Source organism: Toxotes jaculatrix, chromosome 9, assembly GCF_017976425.1.
Source record: "Toxotes jaculatrix isolate fToxJac2 chromosome 9, fToxJac2.pri, whole genome shotgun sequence".
NCBI classification, from domain to species: domain Eukaryota; kingdom Metazoa; phylum Chordata; class Actinopteri; family Toxotidae; genus Toxotes; species Toxotes jaculatrix.
The window spans coordinates 7570871-7591366 of NC_054402.1; the positions used below are offsets into that span (position 1 = coordinate 7570871).

Here is a 20496-nt window from a genome sequence, read left to right on the forward strand (position 1 = left end):
CAATATTACAGAGAGAAACCCAACAGTTCCCACCATGAGCAAGCACTTGGCAACAGTGAAGAGGAAAAACGCCCATTTGACAGAAAGAAACCTCCGACAGAAGCGGACTCAGGGTGGGCGGCCGTCTGCCTCAACCGGTTGGGTTGAGAGGAGAGAAACAGGGGAGACAGAGCAAAGTAGAGGGAGAGGGGGAGAGAGAAGAGAGAGAGAGAGACCAGGAACAGCTGTATATGCTGTTGTATTGAAGCACTGTCAGACAGGTTACTATAATGGTAAAAGCAACAGGTGTAACTTAAGAATAAGAATAAGAATACTAATCCAGACCCTGCAGCTCCACAGTCAGAGATACCTGCAGAATGAGGTTGGGGAGAGAGAGAGGACAGAAACGAAAAGCACCAACCATGGGACACTAAGTTAATGCGGTAGGAAGTGCTCAGTGCATCATGGGAGTTCCCTCAGCAGCCATGGCCTATAGCAGCATAACTAAGGGATGGTTCAGGGCTCACCTGAGCCAGCCCTAACTAAAAGCTTCATCAAAAAGGAAAGCTTTAAGCCTAATGTTAAATGTAGAGGCGGTGTCAGCCTCCCAGACCCAAAAGTGGGAGCTGGTCCACAGGAGAGGAACCTGGAAGCTGAAGGTTCTGCCTTGTGCAAAGCCTCACAAGCAAAGCCCACATTTTGAGAATGGAGTGCCCTTTTGGTATACTGCATCTGTGACAGTTGTGAGATGGAGGTGATGATTTTTTTTCTCCAATAGTTCCAATTTTATTAGTAAAGAAGCTAATGAAGTCATTACAACTGAGAGTTAAAAGCTCAATATGACTCTGTCAGCATGGCTGACAAGAGACCTGGGGTTAGTCTTATTTACTTCTATTAATGATGCATAATAGAAGGTTCACATCCATTACAGAGGGCTTTTTTTACATGTTTTAAGATCTTTACAGTGCAAAAGTCTTCTAGATTGGTGGAATGCCACTTCCTTTCAAGCTTTCACAATGTCTTCTGGTAAAGCATGTACCACGGAGCTAGTCTCCTCTGATTCACAAACCTCTTTTTTCAGAGGTGCAACCGTGCCTAGTGTCATACGCAGTGAGGCTGCAGCACTATCAACAAGATCAACATCTTGTGTGGGAGTAAAGTTGAGATAGCAGTCCTCCATCATATTGTCACATGGCACTGGGGTAGATAACAATGGAATTCTTTCTTAAATTTGGTTACAGCATTATAAGATAATGTAATGGATTTTTTTTCCCCCAAAATGCTGTGCAGTCCATTATTGTAAACTCAAAAAAAAAATGGTCAGACTAAAGAGGGTTTTGGGAAAATATGATTAAATGTTCAATTTCTATGCCATATGTCAGAACAAGATCGAGGGTGTGATTAAAACAGTGAGTGGGTTCATTTACATTTTGAAAAACGCCAATTGAGTCTAAAAGTGAATTAAATGCAGAACTAAGGCTGTCGCTGTCAACATCTATATGAATGTTAAAACCACCCACTATAAGTACTTTATCTGTCCTAATATCTAACTCAGATAAAAAGTCTGAGTAAGGGGCAGGTGGATGATATGCAGTAGCTAGAACTGGTTTTGAAATTTCTACCTTTGGTGTGAAAGAATAAGAGTGAGGCTTTCAAATTAGTTATAACTAAGTGTAATAAGCTAGAGTGGAAAATCCCTGTAACCCCTCCTCCTTGCACCTGAGACTTAATGTGAGTAGGGTGTGTTGATTCATTTAGACTAACATAATCTTCTTTCTGCTACGAGGTTTACATAACACAGTATAAATCAGTGTGATGATCAGTTATCAAATCATTGACCAAAAGGGACTTACATGAGAATGATCTAGTATTTCACAGAAAATATTAGGTTTTGAGAAATTACTACTCTTTTGTTGATTTCTGATTTATTTTAATTCAGGTGGCTGGGGTGTAGACATAGCCTCTCTATGGGGTTTTGGGAGGGTGACAACTCTCAGAGTGTAGGACTGCAGTCCTGGTCTCAACTCATTCAACGGTGTGCAAGACTACTATATTTTCTAAGACAGGACCTTAAAGTGCCAATTAATATATATAAAACGGATTGTTTTGATAGTAAATGAAAAGGTGGACTGCTCGCCTCGAAATCCAGAGAGGCATGTTGTGATTAATCTAGTTCGGTATCATTATGCACAACCCAGCGCCCAGCAGACCAACTGCTGCTACACTTAACTCAGTGTGGTGTATAAATTTAGAGATCACACTGTACTTACAAGAAATTAATTTACATGAATTACACTGACATTAGATATAGATTCTGTCAATTTGAAGTGAAAAGAAGATGTAAAAAGTAAGTAGTCATGACTTAAAAGTGGCTTTACGTTTATGGTTTCATGTCATCCATAGCGCTTTCAGACAGTCCCGTACTGCTGTTCTTCAGGGTGTAAGAACCATTAAATGTACGCAACGATTAAATAATCTATCAGTTGAACTACTTTTGCCATTATAGTCTCCAGACCTATCACTTTCATTAATGTTATACGTATAAAATATGGAAGAAAAAAAACACTGTTTTATTTTTCTTATCCTCACTATTCTGAACAACCTTTGGGGGTTTGCTGCAGCTCTGTGCTTTTTGATATAATCAGCTGTCTGCATACTTTATACTGTATATTCAAACCTTTCAACCATTAGAGGTTCACTTAAAAGTAAATTTCATTTCAATGCAAATTAGCAGTCTAACCAGTCTTTATAGCATATCTTCAATTACTGAAAAACTCGGAGCTCTGCATACAAATAATTTAAATCTCAACATGAATTGCATATACTGTACTCATTAAAACACAGACTGGGTCAATATAATGTGAAGGTATGAAAATCATTACATCAAAATATGATTACAGTGAATAATTTATCCAAAGTATAGTATGTTGTTTCCAGCAGAAACGTGCTTGTGGCTGTTCTCTGTTCTTTGGAGAGATGTGTTATGATGTTGAAGTATTAAGCCAATTATTGGAAACGATTCGAAGAGCTGTGCTCTTTGACTTCATGACAGCATATTACAAGTGCTGTTTCCATGGTTTCTGTTAATTCATAGTAATAATACATCAACTTTTTTCTCCTCTTAAAGAAAAGAATTTGAAGGTTATTAATAATTGCAAAGGCCAAAATGTGAATGCCTTACAGCGCTACTTCAGACTATGGGTCAAAATTAGTTACTTTTCATGCAATAAACGTAATGCTCCCTCACAAAATGTCACATTATTATCAAGTATATCAAACAGCTGGGTGCTCTCTATACTGCAGGATGAGGTCAATATCTTGATGTTCTGATGCTGTGTGTAGGCTCTCGCTGTTCTGGAAAACATTTCCAATTATTTATGGAATGGAAATGCAATTAATGAGAACAATAATTTGAAATACAGACAGAAATGCAGTTTAGATACAGTTTAGATATAAAAAAAAGGAAGAAAAAAAGATTTTTTTTCCTTTGTAGCTTATTTGCAACTGCAGGTAAATCATTATCTGCAGCTGCAAATAAGCTGAAGAAATGACAGTGGGGTATAGTTTCAGTGTTACTACTGAATGTGAAAATTCCCCACTGGAGTCTGTCAATCTGGGAAAAACTTGACAATGTCTTTGTAGACCCAAGAATATCTTGAAAACCCATATTTCTTATTACTGCTCTTTTGCTGCCATTGGCAAAAGTAAGTAATTCAGGATCTGCCCCGTGCAGTGTTCGAGAAGAATATCTTAAAATATCTTGATTGTGTTTCACTGATTGTGTTTTGAAATCGAGAAAAAGTAGAGCACAGAAAACGGTTTAAAGTCAGACACAATTACAAGTATCATCAGTTATACTTGCACTGTGCACATTATTACTTTTTTCATCTGATGAAGCCCAGTGCTGAAACTTATTGTTTTCCATTTTCTTGTTGCTCTTTAGATACATTAAAGTTGTGTAATGAAACAACCATGAACCCTCTCTGTGTGTACCACAGTGCTTCAGTCCTCATGTGGTCATCGTGATAATGGTGATTAACATAATTATGATATAAGCAATAAGAAGTTTAAGAAATAAGCATTTTAGTGGGGTGACTGCAGCACCAGCCCTGTTTACCCTTACAACTGGATTTGTTGAATGTGAACAAGGATGTGGAGCTACAGCCATGGCAGTGATGAGGAAACACAGCTAGCTACATTAGCTGTCTCCACAGCTAACACCCTGATATTCTGCAACACAGAAACCTCATTTACACCAACTATTATCATCTGATCTGTGTCTGAACATCACGTCTTTATGGGGAAAAATTGCATGTTTATCTAAATACGCACAGAACACATTGTTATCGGGCTCACTTTTAAGAAATAAATCCACCCGACAACAACTTGCTATCTCAAGCAAGCCCTGCGAAATACCACAGATAACCCATTCCTCAGAAATAAAAAAATAAACAGAGCCTACACAATAGCAGTATCGCTTCACTTGGAATGGAACATGTTTGTTTATTATCGCCTAGCTCCACCTACATTATTTGCATATTGAGATCCAATCACAATGTGGACAAAATCAAGGTAAGCGGAAGAGGAGTAAAATTCAGTGAAGTGTGATAAGATGCCATTAACCAGATCACATGTTAACATGTGGTGTAAATGAGATCAGAGAGAGTTTAGTTGCAGCATGTTGTCGTTGCATCCAGTTTGCATTATGTTCAGTTGAGCACAAGGAAACATTAATAATGAAAGCTTGACTACAGTTCCTATGATGCTTATCCAGGTTGCTCACACATGAATAGACTACCGAAAAACAAACAGGTTTGCCATTGCAGATGTTCACACATGTAAACACACTGTGTCCTCTCTCTGTCTGTCTCAAGTTCATTCACCCAGCTAAGCTCCACGAGGTTAATAACTATGTGGATATTTCTCAAAATATTACGATGAATTTGTTTTTGTTCATTTAAAAAACAAACAAAAAAAACTACCTTAAATGGTCATTGATTTCTTTGTTTATTTAGTTAATTATTTATTTGGTTATTGTGAAACAATACTTCAGTTTCATCATTACTGTCATTATATGATTATTTTCTTCCATAAAAATCATTTACTGAAGTTTGATACTAACAACCCTTGTGACTACAACAACCACAAAAAGCAGGTTTTAAAAAGCTAAACCAAATATTATTAAAGTAACATCCTTATAATACAACTCATACCATAAAGAATTCAGTGCCTTCAGTAACCGAACATATGGAGCGTATCTTCAGATTGTAGGTTGGCAATCCCTGGTTGAGTCATGTCAGTAGTTTAGCATCCCAGAATTGGTTGGTTTGTAACCACTGCAGAAAGCAATTGTGACCAGAGAGCCTACTTCTACATCAAGCTAACGCACTCAGTGACTGTTCAATCAGGACTGAAACTATACAGGAAAACTCCATACACTGTGCTGCCCTTCAGAAAGGAGGGGATCTAAATTTTTAATCATCTCTAAGCTCTGAAAATCCTGAATGGTTTTATAGTGATCAATTTGTTATATCAAAGCAACATCATTTTTTCAAGAACCACCTAAGCACTGTTTCCTAGGCTCACTGACCTATTGACCATGTGGTGCTGTGTTGTCTATGAACATCAATAAGGTGGGTTTGACTACAGTAGCTCCTAACGGTTCCTTCACGACCACAGTTTGAGTTTCAGAATGCCTCTGTTTTTTGTAAATAATGTGTTAAAACTGCAATCAGTTATGATTTTGGTAATCTTACCTTGTTAGATAGAAATTCAACGTTATCTGTTGCACAACGACCCTGAATTTGCCCCAAACAAGTCACTTAAAGACTGACAAGCAATTTTCCACTGCCATAAATTCAGTGTGTATATCTGACCATATCGTTTTCTTCCAGTTGAGACCTCCACTGAAAAATTGCATTACACTTTTAGAGACATCTGCCCTTTGGCCAGTGTAACTGAACTGCAGCCTCCACAAAACACAGTCTTCAGGAACCTGTGAAAATGCCAACCGAGTCTTTTTTTTTTTTTCCACAGCTCAAAAGCCTCCTACAAGTATGCGTCCATTTGAAAAAGTAACTGTCGGCAGCTTTCCACCATGAGTCCATATGGTCTCTGTATTTATGGGGTGATGAGGCCTGCTCCTGGGGTTCAGAGTGGTCATTATCTGGGGGATGCTACAGCTCCAGTAGTTAAGGTCACCTGGTACACCGGATGTCCTCGCACTCCACCAGTACTGGAGGATACTAAATGTGTAATCATCTCTGAGCCACAAAAGGCAGGGTCTATCCAGACTGGCCATTATAAGAGCTTATTGTAGGGTCCATCCTGGCTTTATATCCTGCTATTTCAGCAGCACAATCCAAAATAGTACATCTTTCCTGTGGTATTTTCTAACAGATAGCAGATATAGCTGACTATGGAGAAGACAAGACTCTTACTGGGCTCAAAGTTCATACTGAGAGAAAAACTAGTGTCTGCTCCTCTCATTGGTCCCATTATTTCCACAGTTTCCTATTCCTGATACCAGTATTTTTCTGATCAATTTCTTTTTATTTTACAGATAAAAATTTATATTAAATAAATGACAAACACAATATTAATTATCATTGTCATGAATTGAAAAAGATACTACAAGTGTATGGTCCTATATATTCCAAGAAAAAGGGCAGATAGTTTACCCAAAAAAGTATTAGATACTGAATCAATTAGCCGACTGACAGAAATATAATCAGGAACTATTTTGACAACCTTTTAATTGCTTGAGGCATTTTTCAAGCAAAAACTCCAACTATTCTCTGGTTCTAGCTTCTCCAATGTGATAATTTTCTGCTTTTCTCTATTCTGTATCATTGCAAACTGGCTTTCTGAGAAGTTTTGGTGGGCATTGTTTAATTACTTTATGCCACTTCTAAAACTAAAGTGATTGATTAATTGAAAAAATAATCTGCACATTAAACGATAAGGAAAATAACCTTTAAATGTCATCTCACAAACCTTTTTCAAAACCACCACCATTAGAGAAAAATCAAATTTGGGTACCTGCATTTGGACTTTTTTCTTTTCTTTTTAACTGCATTATGTGGAAAAAGACTTTCTGGCCAGCACAGAAAAGGTTTTCACTATCATCTAACATCACTTGGGTTAGCAAGTCCGATTTTCATTATTGTGTTTTTTCCTTTAATCCCCATTCAGCCACCACTTGGCCTTGGACCCTCTTGGGTAATTTTAACTTCAAGTTCTGCTCACAATCACTTTGAAGGTATAACTGCACTAAAAAAAAAAAAAAAAAGTAATTTGCAACAGTAATTTGTACACCTGGAGTTGTTTGATTCAGATATTCAGACTACAAGGTCAGAAACCCTGTTTTAAATTAAAGACCTTGTGACATATTGGTGATAATTGCCTGTTGGACAATTATGCAGCAAAGTCTCTTAATGATAAATTTTATCATTAAGAGTAATCAAAGCTTTTACTTAAAAGCTCAACATTTGTTTAAATATCAGCAGGTATGCTAAACATATGCCAGAGATAACATGCAATTAATTGAATTAATCAAACTGCACAGCATGTATACTTTAACTACAGAGGCCATTATAAATCAAACTCATTTGTACCTTCTATTCTTTGTTTTAGTGTGCACAGTAAAATCTATGTATCATTATGTAAAGGCTACTGCACAGGGGAGTATACGGCAGAGTTTTCTATCATTTCAGGTGATAATCATAATCACAATCATAATCATAATAATTATGATTCTAAAATACTGCAGAAATCTGTCTGCAACCTCTTCTCTCTTTTAAGAAATATAGATCAATAAAAGCTAAATTAGTGAAAAGTTTGTTAAGTCTCCCCGCTTGCCTGGCCCTCCTGCAGGTTATTTTTATCCTGCACATACGGACGTTGTCTCTGCTGTTCCAATAACGCAAACACCAAATGGTTCTCTAAGTTAGCTTTTTTTTTTTTTTTTTTTACCCACACTCTGGCAAAAAATAACACAATGAATCACTTACCAACTGTACACCACACGTCTTATATATATGTTTAAACTGTAGAATAATTTGTGTTTGTCAGACCGAATGTTCCCTATAGATAGGGACTGATTCAGTTCACTCAATTCAATTATAATTGTGTGGACACAACTATAGTCAAATCACAGGTCTGCTGCAGTGAACTTTTGGGGAATTGGGAAAAAACACCCTTCTCCTATAGATGGCGATCTTAAAAACAGACTCCACTGGATTCTAATTCTAATCTTTAGCTCTGCTGAGCCTTGTGGACTTAGTGAGGAGATCAACATCTCCAGTTTTCTGTGGGCTTTAGGACTCTAGACATTTTCTTTATGTCACTACCCTTTTTCCTTATTTATAGTGCTTATATTTACTATAATTAAAGATGTATTTTTAGTGTCGTCATTGCAATGTTCAAGAAAGGTCACCTCCCTCGCTTCAGAGTTTCAGCCAAATCGTACTTGGCCAAATATGAATGTTTAACGTGTCTTCCCTACCCCATCAAGAGCCAATAATGAGATGGGTATGGATTAATACTTGACTCTACTGAAGACACAAAATGTGTCATGTTAGTCCTTGCACATAATGAAAAGTAATTTCAATTTCAACTCTGATCCGGTTCAATGAGTGAAATGAAAAAGTGTGAGATTAAAAATTCCAACATATCATGCTGTTGCATGCATGCATTCTGGAGTTGAGAGGCAAAGTTCATGGCTGCCAAAACAAACCAAACTGAAATAATAATGCCAGAGGGTTAGAATAAACTTCTCGCACCTCGATCGGTGTGTGAACACACCCTCAGAATGTCACGCTCATGCTGCAGTCAGCAGGTGGTGAAACATTTTCCATAAAGGCACGTCCTAATGTAATGTGGTCTCTTTGAAGACCTCTGTCTTTACTAATTGTAATGCTCCACTGAAGACAGGGAGCTCACTGAAACTTGGATTTATGTTTCATTCCCTTACAAATCCTAAGCTTTCTTTTCTCACGTAAATCTGGAAAGGAAAATAGATTTTCCTCCTCAATTTTAAAGTCACACGAAACCAACTGAATCAGAGATAAATCTGTGAAATGATGAGTCTGCTGTGTTATCCTACATGTAATGGTTTAACCTTTACTTTAAAATCGCATTAACCTCTTTTACGTTTCTCAGTTGTAGTAGGTGAAGGAAATGGCAGATGTATCTTGCATTACACTATGACACTCCTCTGCTTTTTACAGTTTGTGTGCCTTCCTGCTTCACACCTTCTCTTCCTTTCCTTGTCTTGCTCTCAGCTTAGCAGCTTTAAGGCTTTTTTTTTTTTTTTTTTGCAAAGCATGCTCTCTGGCTCTGAGCACTGGCATCTCTTGCATCGGTATGCAGCTCCCGTTCAGACTGCTGATCCCTCTTTATGAGGACATGAGTTTCAATGCTTTTATCCCCCACCTTCACTTGCAAATATGCCTGCGTTCAGTATCTACACTCCAGCTTTATAGACCCGTGGGAAGCCTTTAAAGAGGAAGTCAATAAAAGGGTATAAACATGCATGAGCTTAAGTTTGTGCTTTTTGTGTCTTTATTCCAAAGTTGGGTTTTTGGGATGGCATCTCACTCAAACGGTGATGGAGAACAAAATAATTTTCCAGCTGTTACATTGAAGCAGAAGCTGAATATTAAATATTTCTGCTCTAGCATCTATAAAACAGAATTTCTTTACTAGTTATGAAAAAAAAAACATTTGCCAGTGAAACTGTTGGTCATATTTATATTAAGAACCTTGAGAAATGATGTGAACTGCCTCTTTAACTCGACATGTAATTAAATAGTCTGACGTGTATAAACATTAGCAGATATATGTATAAGGCTATGCAATTGACTGAATAACTGACCTGCACACTATGTACAGTATGTATACTTCAATTATAGAGGACATTATGCACTGGTCAGATTCATCTAAAACTGTTACTCTCTACCACAGTGCAGTGCATATTGACTTTTGTCAGTCATTATATATGAGCTACACGGTATAATATGGATGTGTCTATGAAATACAGGCTTTAGTCCAGCCATGTACTATAATATATGCGGCCACCACAAATAGCAGCACTGACACAATCTGGAAAGTAGCCATGTTTCATGTGTAGTTGTTGTTGTTCTTTGTTTGTTTGTTTTTGTCCTAACACCAATAATAATTCAATGTAAAACATTACTCATGGATGCAGCAGTGATCTTTTCTTGAAAACTGTCAGGAGCTGGTTCTATAATGCGGCTGTGATGTGACGCAGAGACTCAGTTGCCTGTTGTACTGCCTTCAGACAGTGTATGCAGTGGGGATTAATCTACTGATAACTACAAGCAAGTTTGCTCAATAAAATTGTCAAATTTAATTGCTGTAAGGAAATAAACAGGTTGGACTGGTGCAATTTTTTCAGAATGCTCTCAGGCACTTTACTTATATTGCAGTGATAACAACACTGGGGAGCAGATAAAAACCAAAAGCACATGGGAAGATGTCATGAAATACTCCGAAACACTGCCAGACTTTAAGACATTTTTAATTAGCACCGTCTTTGTTAAGTTTTACAGTGTGTGCTCTTTAAGTTGGCATGTTTTCCCCAAGTTCCTATGGTTCTCCTCAGAAATTTAGAGACATAAAAGTCTAGAATGGACTGGAGACACTAAATCGCCTTATGACATGAATGTTTTCTTCTGTGTACGATGGCCTCTGTGATGGACAGGTGACCTGCCAGGTACACCTGCCTGCATTCTGCCAAATGTATGCTGGGATCGTCTACACCTCCTCAAGAACCCAAGAGGAATTCAGCGAGCTGAGGACATAAATGCTTTTTATTTGTGCCCTGACAAATAGTTACAAGCTTTTCTCACAAGTCAACAACCTGTTCTTCGCAGGTTGGTCGATTCACTGTTTTTATTTTTCAGGGTCTTTAATTTTGTATTATTGTGCACAAACCATATCAACATAACATATAGCCATAAAATACAAAACACTACCTTGGAATAAATAACTACATTTGCCATGATTTGGTGCTTACAAGTCTATGAAAATGCATGACTTATTCCAGCAAGCTATCAAATTTCCAAAGATAGTGCAACAGAGTCTCCTTTATCTGGAGCTCAGATGTCCAGCCTGACTGCTCGACTGAAGGGACGCTATGAGCACAGCAACCCAGTGATACAAAATCCTACTGACTGTGTGAGGCCAATGGAATTTCTGTATTGGTGCATAAAAACTGAAACATTTAAAACCTCAAAGTAGATGAAAGTAGATCATTTCAAGTGCTCTTACATCTGCTGTATTGCTTGTATTTGAAATACAGTGGCTTCAGAAAGTATTCAGACCGCTTCACTTTTTGCACATTTCATTGCTTCAGAGATTTTAATTTTAAATTGATAAAATTGCCATTTTTGCTCATCAACCTAGATTCAATAACCCATAATGACAAGGTAAAAACATGTTTTTAGAAATGTTTTCAAATTTATTAAAAATCAAAAACTGAAATCTGTCATTTACAACAGTAATCAAACCTTTAATTCAGCACTTTGTAGAAGCCCCTTTGGCAGCTATTACGGCTTCAAGTCTTCTTGGGTAAGCCTCTAAAAGCTCTGCACACCTGGATTTGGGCAGTTTATCCCATTATTCCTGGCAGATTCTCTCAAGCTTTGCCAGATTGGAAGGGGCTTCTACAAAGTACTGAATTAAGGGTATGAATGCTTTTGTAAATGAGAGATTTTTAACAAATTTGCAAACATTTCTAAAAACATGTTTTCACTTTGTCATTGTGGGTTACTGAATGTAGACTGATGGGCAAAATGGTAATTTTATCCATTCGCAATAAAATCCACACCATAATAAGGTGTTCAAAAAGTGAAGCAGTCTTAATACTCTTTGAAGCCACTGTATATTGGAAACGTAGGTCTACACTTTGCAATGTCCAGAGAAAATCCTTTTTCACAAGATGCGAGGAAGCAAGGTGCTTACAATTAAAATAAGAGCAGAACTAATTAGTCATATTAGTTCATATCACGATAAACTGATATTTAAAGACATTACAACTTAGAAACTAATATCATCTCAGCAATTACTTAAATTTTAAAGCAGTTGCACTTAGCTCTTCATGATGCTGCCACCTCTGAATTCTGTGTATTTTTCCAAAGCTTGAGAACAGCTGCCTGCTCAGTGAGGTCCTCTGCTCCTTAGTACTGACGCTTTGCACAAATGAAACCGTAATGTACATATCAATCGCCATTTATGAATAAAATCTATACAACACGAAACAAAGGCTCCCCAGTTTGTTGTCCTGATTGCAGCTTTGTTTGTGCATTGGCAGAAGACCCTGACATAACTCAAAACAAGCACGGTCACTTCAGGTCAGGCTGCCAGGTGTTTGGTTGCAGTGTGATACCTCAGACAGTCAATCACTCTTTTTGGAAGCCTCCCAAACATGCACAGCAGAAGCAGGAAAGGACATCTATTACGGCAACCACATAATGATGCTCCCGATATTTCACAGTTTATAGTGTGCACTCAGCATCTCTCTCAATTGCATAAAACAAATTAAGTGTTTTCTTAGCAGAATGAGCACTGCTTTTGTGACAATGTCTTCCACTTCTGTGATATTAATCAGAAAAGCTTTTAAACTTACAACAAAAAACAAAGGTGACATAACTTCTAGGTGATACAACATCAAGAAAGAGACCAAAACAGATTACATGCCCGCTAGGTCATGGAACAGTGTATAGCTGTCATTTCTGGACAAAAAATATTAACTTTGTTCATGTAGACTGCAGCAAGAGGAGAAAAGGAAGATCATCACACAGGCTAAATGAGATTCAGAGGCTCATCCATAGTCGGGCACAAAGCCCACTTCAACAGAGATGAGGGCCAAGAGAGATTGGTAAAGGTCAACACTGCAAACGGGCATAAAATGAAGTATAGGCTTCATTTCGGGCACAATACCGAAATGTAGGGAATGCATAAACCTCTCACAGAACAGACGCCTACCACCTTTCCAACAGCACAGCTGAATCTCATTCATCAAAACTTCAATGAGAACCGTTCTTTATTCCATTCTCTGCGGATTCCATTCGAATAAGGCTTGATCCAGTTTTTAGATTTTTTTAACGTGTGCACAGTGCATATCCAAGTTGGATCAATTCTACTGCAACCTTATTGTCTATTGTTTCATTCTGAAGGCCTTTAGCCCTTCAGTGGTTGACTACATATTACATTTATCACAAAAATAATGAATATTCTGCAGCATTAAGAGATCTAACACATCAGATTTTAGCAAACAAGGTACGTTCTGGACATCCCGTTGTTTTAAATTGAATATTGTAAATACAGTCTATGAGGCTCAGTACAATCATTTTCAAGCTTTAGTTCTGAAAAAGTACTTATTCATTTTCCATTTCTACTATTTGTTTGACAAATACATTGGGCTGTATTGTAAGAAAATTGAGTAATGGCTGCAATAATTCACTAATATGTTTGCAGGGTTAACAGAAAGTAAATCTTTGTCATTTATAATCCTCAATGACAAGAAGTGCCAGGTTTGAATGTCAGTTTGGTGCATAATGACAAACAAATTCAATGAGGAGCTGCTGCTAATTTACCCAAGCAGGCAAGCAAATACATATTATTTATTAGGGGAGACCAAAATATTATTTTGTCAGTATTAAACTATACTTATTCATAATAGTAAAATAATGTATATTATTTTAGAGTGTCCGGATTTATTAACTTGGGCACTAGATTTTTTTTTTGGTCCCTTTTTCTCCCATATGTTTTAGTTGTGGTTCACTAAAGATGCAACATAAGATTCTACTCTGCAGTGTTCTGAAATACATGTTCTTCCCTGCATTACAACTCTCCAATTATTTTACTCTAACAATCAGCTTCCATTCTCTGGGGGTTTGGATCAATATGGTTGCAAATGATAATATAAAATCCTACCCCAACTATGAAGTCATTCTCCCAAAGGTATAAAAGTCAACACATAGAGCAGCTTTCCCTGTGTTCTCTATAGCAGAGCTACTGCTATTGGATGACATGACAAATTAAACACTTGGCTCTAGGTTTCAGGTTCGGCAGTGAACCATTCATGTTTAAAAATACGGACTCTGTTGATAACTGTCTTAGATCATACAAGTACATGCAAATTCAGTTTTTATGGTGGATTTCCCCTTTACGATGTGAGAACACAGGTGCCTCTTCAGGAGCCTGAGATTGATGTAAGCACTGCTTTAACCACTTTTCAGCGTGACCAATTGTGGCATTAAACTTATCATGAGTATCTTGAGACAGGCTTCTTGGCAAGTAGAAAAATCTCTTAACCTCTTTCACTCAAATATGGGTCAAAATAATCTTTAATCGTGTAATTGCCCTTACGGTCTATCAGCTTCATTACCAAGCATATACCCAGTTAGAGAGGGGCATAGCGTGTGAAAGCACTGTGACAAAGAGCATGGCGAAGGGAGACTGACAGCATGCGGTGTAGTTGGGGCAGCAAGCAGCTAATCTTTAAGCCCGTTCCCCACTTGTCTGAGCACATTTGCCTCTGGCTTGAGGCTTATCCCTACAGATGTATATCTGTCAACAAAAAGCAAGCAGGGCAGCAGTGGCTCTTTTGGAGCACATTTGTCCCCTTTACTGGATTATTCATTTGCAGTAGTACACAGCACAGCTCCAGAGCCAGCACTTGGCAGCCGGGAGACGTTCTGCAGGGATAAGCTAACCCTCAGCAGTGGGGAAATGGGTATCCTTGAATGTAAACCACCTTCCACTGCCATACCTTGCCTTCAGCTCACCCAGCTTATTCCTTATGCCTGATTATTCCAACCCACAGGAGATGCGCCCATGCATACATCTCACAGGCTCTCCATGTCTCACAATATGTGACATTTTGGGGTTCACTTTAACTTGGGTCCAATATGTATTCATTTCAAGAGATTTTCAATACACCCAGATCCAAGCTGAAACAGAACTCCATTTTCACATAAAAGAATTCAGAAGTGGTGCACCAACTGCCATCCTATAGTACACTCAAAATGACAAATCGACTCTGCAGATAGGACAGTTATTCACATCTATGTCCACTCTTTGAGCTTTGTGAAAGCTGCTGCTGGAATCAAGCATTTTAAGGGTAGATATGGTACCTCCTCAGTGAAATCTGTAATAGGCCACATGGTTTCTGTCCCAGGCAACTGTAGGCTACATATAAAAGCTAAAATGAGACACTTCAATACTCTGTTATAATCCTGATCTTCTGAATTTCTATTCTGTTTTGTCTCAGTTCATATTGAATATTTCTGGTGCAAGCTGACTGGATACTATCACATGATATGCAGAGTCCTAACTATATGCATACAGACCATAATCAAATTCAAATACATTCAGTTTATTTTGCTTATTTGCGCAAATTTCCATCTTGATGAATGCAAATGAAAACATTTAAATAATGCAAAGCATTTTATAATATGTAATGTATGCATTAATATGCATGCATGTATTGTGCATAACATGATTATGCACAATACTTATTTTTGAAGGAGTTTTGGTTTGGAATTCCAGTACATCAGTGTATGTGTATCAGTGCATCAATATTATCTTGGAAACTGTATATGGTCCTAAGTATCAACAGTCTGTTCAGTGGTTTGTCAAATGTAGTGTTACATGATTAGAAATGTTCTGATATGTTTATGATGATTAATGATATGTATTTGTGATGTAACTTTTCAGTTTTAACTACTCTATAAACTTTGGATAACAAGTCATTATCCAAAGTATATATAGTATATTTAATACACCATTTCAAATCATTCACAGTAGGGGTCTTCTCTTAGGCCAATATTTATAAGTAATATCAAACGTTGTACAAGACACTTTTGCATTTTTAATGATTAGCCTCAATTCCCTCCTTAATCAGGGAAGAAATTCTCCATTTACATTATGAGGGAATTATTCATTCTTAACCTCCTTGTCTCTTTTTGTCTGTAGCTTTGACGTCTGTGGTTTTGATACCAGATTAAATACTAGAGAAAAAAAAAAGAGAGAGAGCCACTTTCATTTATTCTCTGCTTTGCCTTCATTACTGCCCCCACACGTTATGGTCAAACACACACCAATGCTCAAATGTCACCTGCAGGTTGTACTTGCCAAAATGTCTGACGAGATAAGAAATGATGAAAGGCTCCAAGCTCAAACAAAAGAAAAGTTCCCTTGGCGGTATGGGAGCTTTCTGGGCTCTGTAAGAAGAAAAGTGATGAAACACTTGAGTAGAAAGAATGTTAGACCAAACCAGAGGAGCTACGGCCAACAAAGCAACGTGCACATCATAAAACTTACAGCTCTGACACAACCAGCCTGCAGGTCTGCGAAACAACTAAGTATAGCTGCACCACATGGCTAATCAGCATTACTACCCTGCCTGACACTTTACCTGTTAACTGGCTCTGACAAGTCTGTCAGGTGTCGTGCATCAGCTGCCTTTGGTGAAATATGTTGTGATGAACCAACATCTCACAGAGTGACACAAGTTCCCACTGGTGCACCTAGGGGACAACAGGAGTCAGAGCAGGAGCACAAGGCAGGACACGCAATAGAGCGGGGACAATAGACACACAGTAACTCTACATAAGAATTAATCTATTCTGTCACTACAGCATATTAAACATTTAGGCAGTGTAGCACTCCATAGGCTACAGTTACAGATAAGAGTGCAATGCATTTAAGCAAAATACTATAATGTGGTTGTTCTAAGAAGGATGAGCCTGCATGAAACGATTCTCAGCATTATGGAGCATGAACAAAACTGCTGAGGCTGAAGTCTTGACTACAATATCACTGCAGTGTGTGATGTGGCGCACTGCAATTTAACTGTCGATTGGGCTGTGATCACACAGCAGATGAATGCACCTTATTACCTACAGAAGAGGTTATGTTTTCAGTCTCATTTGTTGGTTTGTTTGTCTGCTAGCCAACGTGATATCTCAAAAACCTTGTGCAGATTTTAATGAAATTTGTTGAAAGGTTAAGCCACGGCTTAGTGCTCAGGATCTGGATGCACATCAGCAGTTTATAAAAGGACTTGTTAACACTGCAAGATCGAGAATTCTTTGAATATTTGCCACAAACTACTGCTCTTCCTTGAATAAAAAAAAGAAAGAAAAAAAAGCCTGGTGCATGCATCTAATAATTGCCCACCTCTGTGTATTTAGCAGCAGACCTTGATCCCAGTGCAGATTAAAAATTTCTGGCCATTAAAATAACAGATTTGGAGGATCGTGCAGACTTGTTGGAGATGCGTGATCTATGAGTGCTTTCTGCTTTTATTTGTTTCATTCACAGTTTGACTGCTCACGTCTTCTCCAAGGTAAGTGGTTTAGTTTATTAGACACAGACTTGTGGGGCACTGCCCTGGGCGCCCCTAGTTAATGTGTCTAAAGTTAAGCCACATAGCATAAATATTTAAAGTAGCCTTTGAAGTGGGCACTATCTTAGCAGAGCTCTTGGGCAAGATGATAAAACTCTATGTGCCCTGTTCTCTCTGGCAGGATGTCATGGACCCAGATCTGTTCCAAAAGGGGCCAGCTTTCTGCTGTCCATTTTTATTCAAAATACTGTTACCACTGTTGTGTTAGAGAATGATGCTAATAGTTTTAAAGCAAAATCATACGCTTGTCCTAGCACGTTTTGAGCTCTTGCTCAAATGTTCATCTTACAGTATTTACAGAGGGACTCCGGAACAGGAAATGCATCATTTTGATCACAGTTGCTCTCTGGTTCTGAAAAATATTGGAACAGCAATATAATGCAATGATGTACAATGTTCTCTAAAAGAGGGTGAAGTGATTAGTTGAGCTCACCCGTGAACTATGTTGTCCAATGTAAGCATAAACCATTTAAACCTGCCATAATCTAAATATACACAATTTCTTAAACATTTTATTAATTATTCTGAGGAATTAAACCTCTGCCTAGATGAAACTGAAATGGAACATCGAGGCAGGCTCACACCTACATGCGTGGTAATGCTCTGCAAGCAGTGACTGTTTGGAAAACAACAAACAACAAAAGCTTAATACGAGATGCCACAAAATTCACGTCAACATCCTCTTTAACATTGTTAGTTTTTACTTTTTGCTGTGTATGGCTTTACTTATACAACATAGCCAATGAATATAACTCTTACTAACAGCCATTTCTCATATTCGAAATGACAAAGTATCTTTGAATGCTCCATCAAAAGGTTTTCACAGTGGTCCCTGCTCACAGTACCAGGAGACATCAAAACATAAGCAATGTATCTGCAAGTTCATTTTCATACGATACTGACATGGACTGACACTAACGGCTGTCTGGATGGTTTCACATATTCTAAAAAGATATGGTTTTCTTTCCAAAGAATGCCTTAAGTTTAGAAGTTATGTGACACAGTTTGGAGCTAAAGAACCATAAAACATTCAAAATCATGCATGGATATTTAACCCTGACCATGATCCACTCCACAGGGGCCACAGCTTGAGGGGGCACGATGCGAGGTGGATGTGGCTGGATGTATCATCAGGTCACAGCTGGATTTACACCATGATGATGGCATCTCAAGTTGGGCAGCTCAGTGAAATGAAACAAATGTGTGGCATGGAAACGAAAGGAAAGGAAAGACCGCTAAAAGCAACAGACATCAACACACACAAAAAAAAAAATTCTATAACTTAAATAGAAATTTAGAAGTCAGCCTGATAAGATTTACCACAATTAAGCTGCCTAACATTTGAGTTAAACTGAGCTCCGGGCTGTATTTTCTAGAGCCCTCACACTTAGGCTAAAAATATTTGACATGTGGCCAGTGGTGATGTTCCTGACTAAAGCGGAGGCTGAAATAGGAGATATTTGAGGGCTGATTTTGGATGTGGTAATACAATGTGAAAATTATACATGAGCAGCCATATAAGAGACTCTGACTTAAAGGTTTCCTACTGATTCAATAGTTTGTGTTGGCCCTAAAACAGAAATAGTGCAGACAAAGTCCGAATTATTATCTCTACAGGAATGATCACTGATAGGCCGCTGGCTCTCCTATTATTTCCTCACTACAGTGTACTGAATCAGCAGTGTCTCAAAAAATCTTCCTTCTGGTGTCTTGTGGGACAAAATCTTATTAAGTTGGGGTCGGTGGGATTTTTTTTATTTTTTGCTCCCCCCGCCCGTAAGCGTTATGTGTCTGCGCACTGGTCGCCTACAGGGCGGTGGCTGCGCAAGCATGTCCAAGAGCGGGACGGTCTGTGGGGAGTTGAGGGAGCCATGAGGAGACACTGATGCCTGGCTGCAGGAAGGCATCACATACACAGGCATACATGCCTTACCTGCGTCTGATCCCTGCAGCCTAACTTTGAATGAGCGACTACATGGCTTGCGCGGTCAGTAATGCAAAGGGACCCTCTTGGACGCATATAACGCACATAACACACTATTCCGCCTGCACTTAAACCCAGTGCGCTAACTGGCCGTACTGGAGACAAAAGCTCAATTCAAACGCAGTCACTGCCGTTTCGAAGACTTCTTGTCACCTCTGCAAAATTACTGATCTAAAGTCACGCGTGAAATTACTTAAAATGCCCCAAAGAGACCCGACAGCATGACTTAAAATGATCCATCCAATGACACCGCACTCACAACAAACAAGACGCACGGCACCAGCTGCTGTAACCTTTCGTGCATCCCGGTGTCAGCTTCGGGGGACGTAACTGGACGAACAGACACACGGGAGGCGACTACAGGCGACTCATCTGCAGCCTTGTGTCTTATCTGTCACTTAATACCAAAGGGAGGGCAACATCCAAGTTGTATCCGATACAAAAACTTGTGCAGCCGCATTCTGCTTTTCATTGCGCCGCACAATTCAACTTCCAGGCATTCCAGCACAGTCGGCTCTGACAGCAGATAACGGCAGCGGTCCTCCGGCCAGAACTGCTGCGCGCACACACACGCACGCACGCACACACTATCATTTTGAAGGAAAATCAACTCTCTTTGCATTGAACACGCGAACTCACGTGTGACATGATCACATTTGATCTTTACTCTTAACGCAGCCGCCACCTCCCCGCACACCACGCCCGTCTGTACAGCAACATCCAGCGCTCACCTTTAAAGACGTCTGCACAGAGGCTGTAAAGGATAAAGATCAAGTGCTGCTTGACAATCATATTCTTCTCTTTTCCTTCACAATTTTACGTCGACACTCCACTCGGTTAGTCTCTGGCTCTTTTTCTGTCTTTCTCTCTCTCTCTTCTCGTCGGGATGGACTTATCCAGGTAAACGGCGCAGTTTCGGGCTGACCGGAGTTACATGGATGAACTCTGCCTTTTCCAGAGAAGTCCCTGTGTATTTTCGCAGATCCGGGGGCAGTGATTACTGTAGTGAAGCAGGACGGCAGAGATGCTCGTCGGCAAAGTGCAGCTCCTGCCTCCCTTTATTGCCTTTCTCTTTGACTTGCTGCAGAGAGCA

General features: G+C 38.9%; 1 protein-coding gene across 2 annotated transcripts in view; it reads right to left on the minus strand.

The window, feature by feature from the left end:
* Nucleotides 1-20281, minus strand: part of cadm2b (cell adhesion molecule 2b) — a 130707-nt gene extending 110426 nt beyond the window's left edge. Inside the window, exon 1 of one of the 2 annotated variants that reach the window (XM_041046379.1) lies at nt 20135-20281. In XM_041046379.1, the coding sequence (XP_040902313.1) occupies nt 20135-20195 (61 nt within the window). In that variant the 5' untranslated portion in view covers nt 20196-20281. The remainder of the gene's footprint in view (nt 1-20134) is intronic. The other variant, XM_041046380.1, reaches the window with a different exon arrangement.
* Nucleotides 20282-20496: the final 215 nt, after the last annotated feature.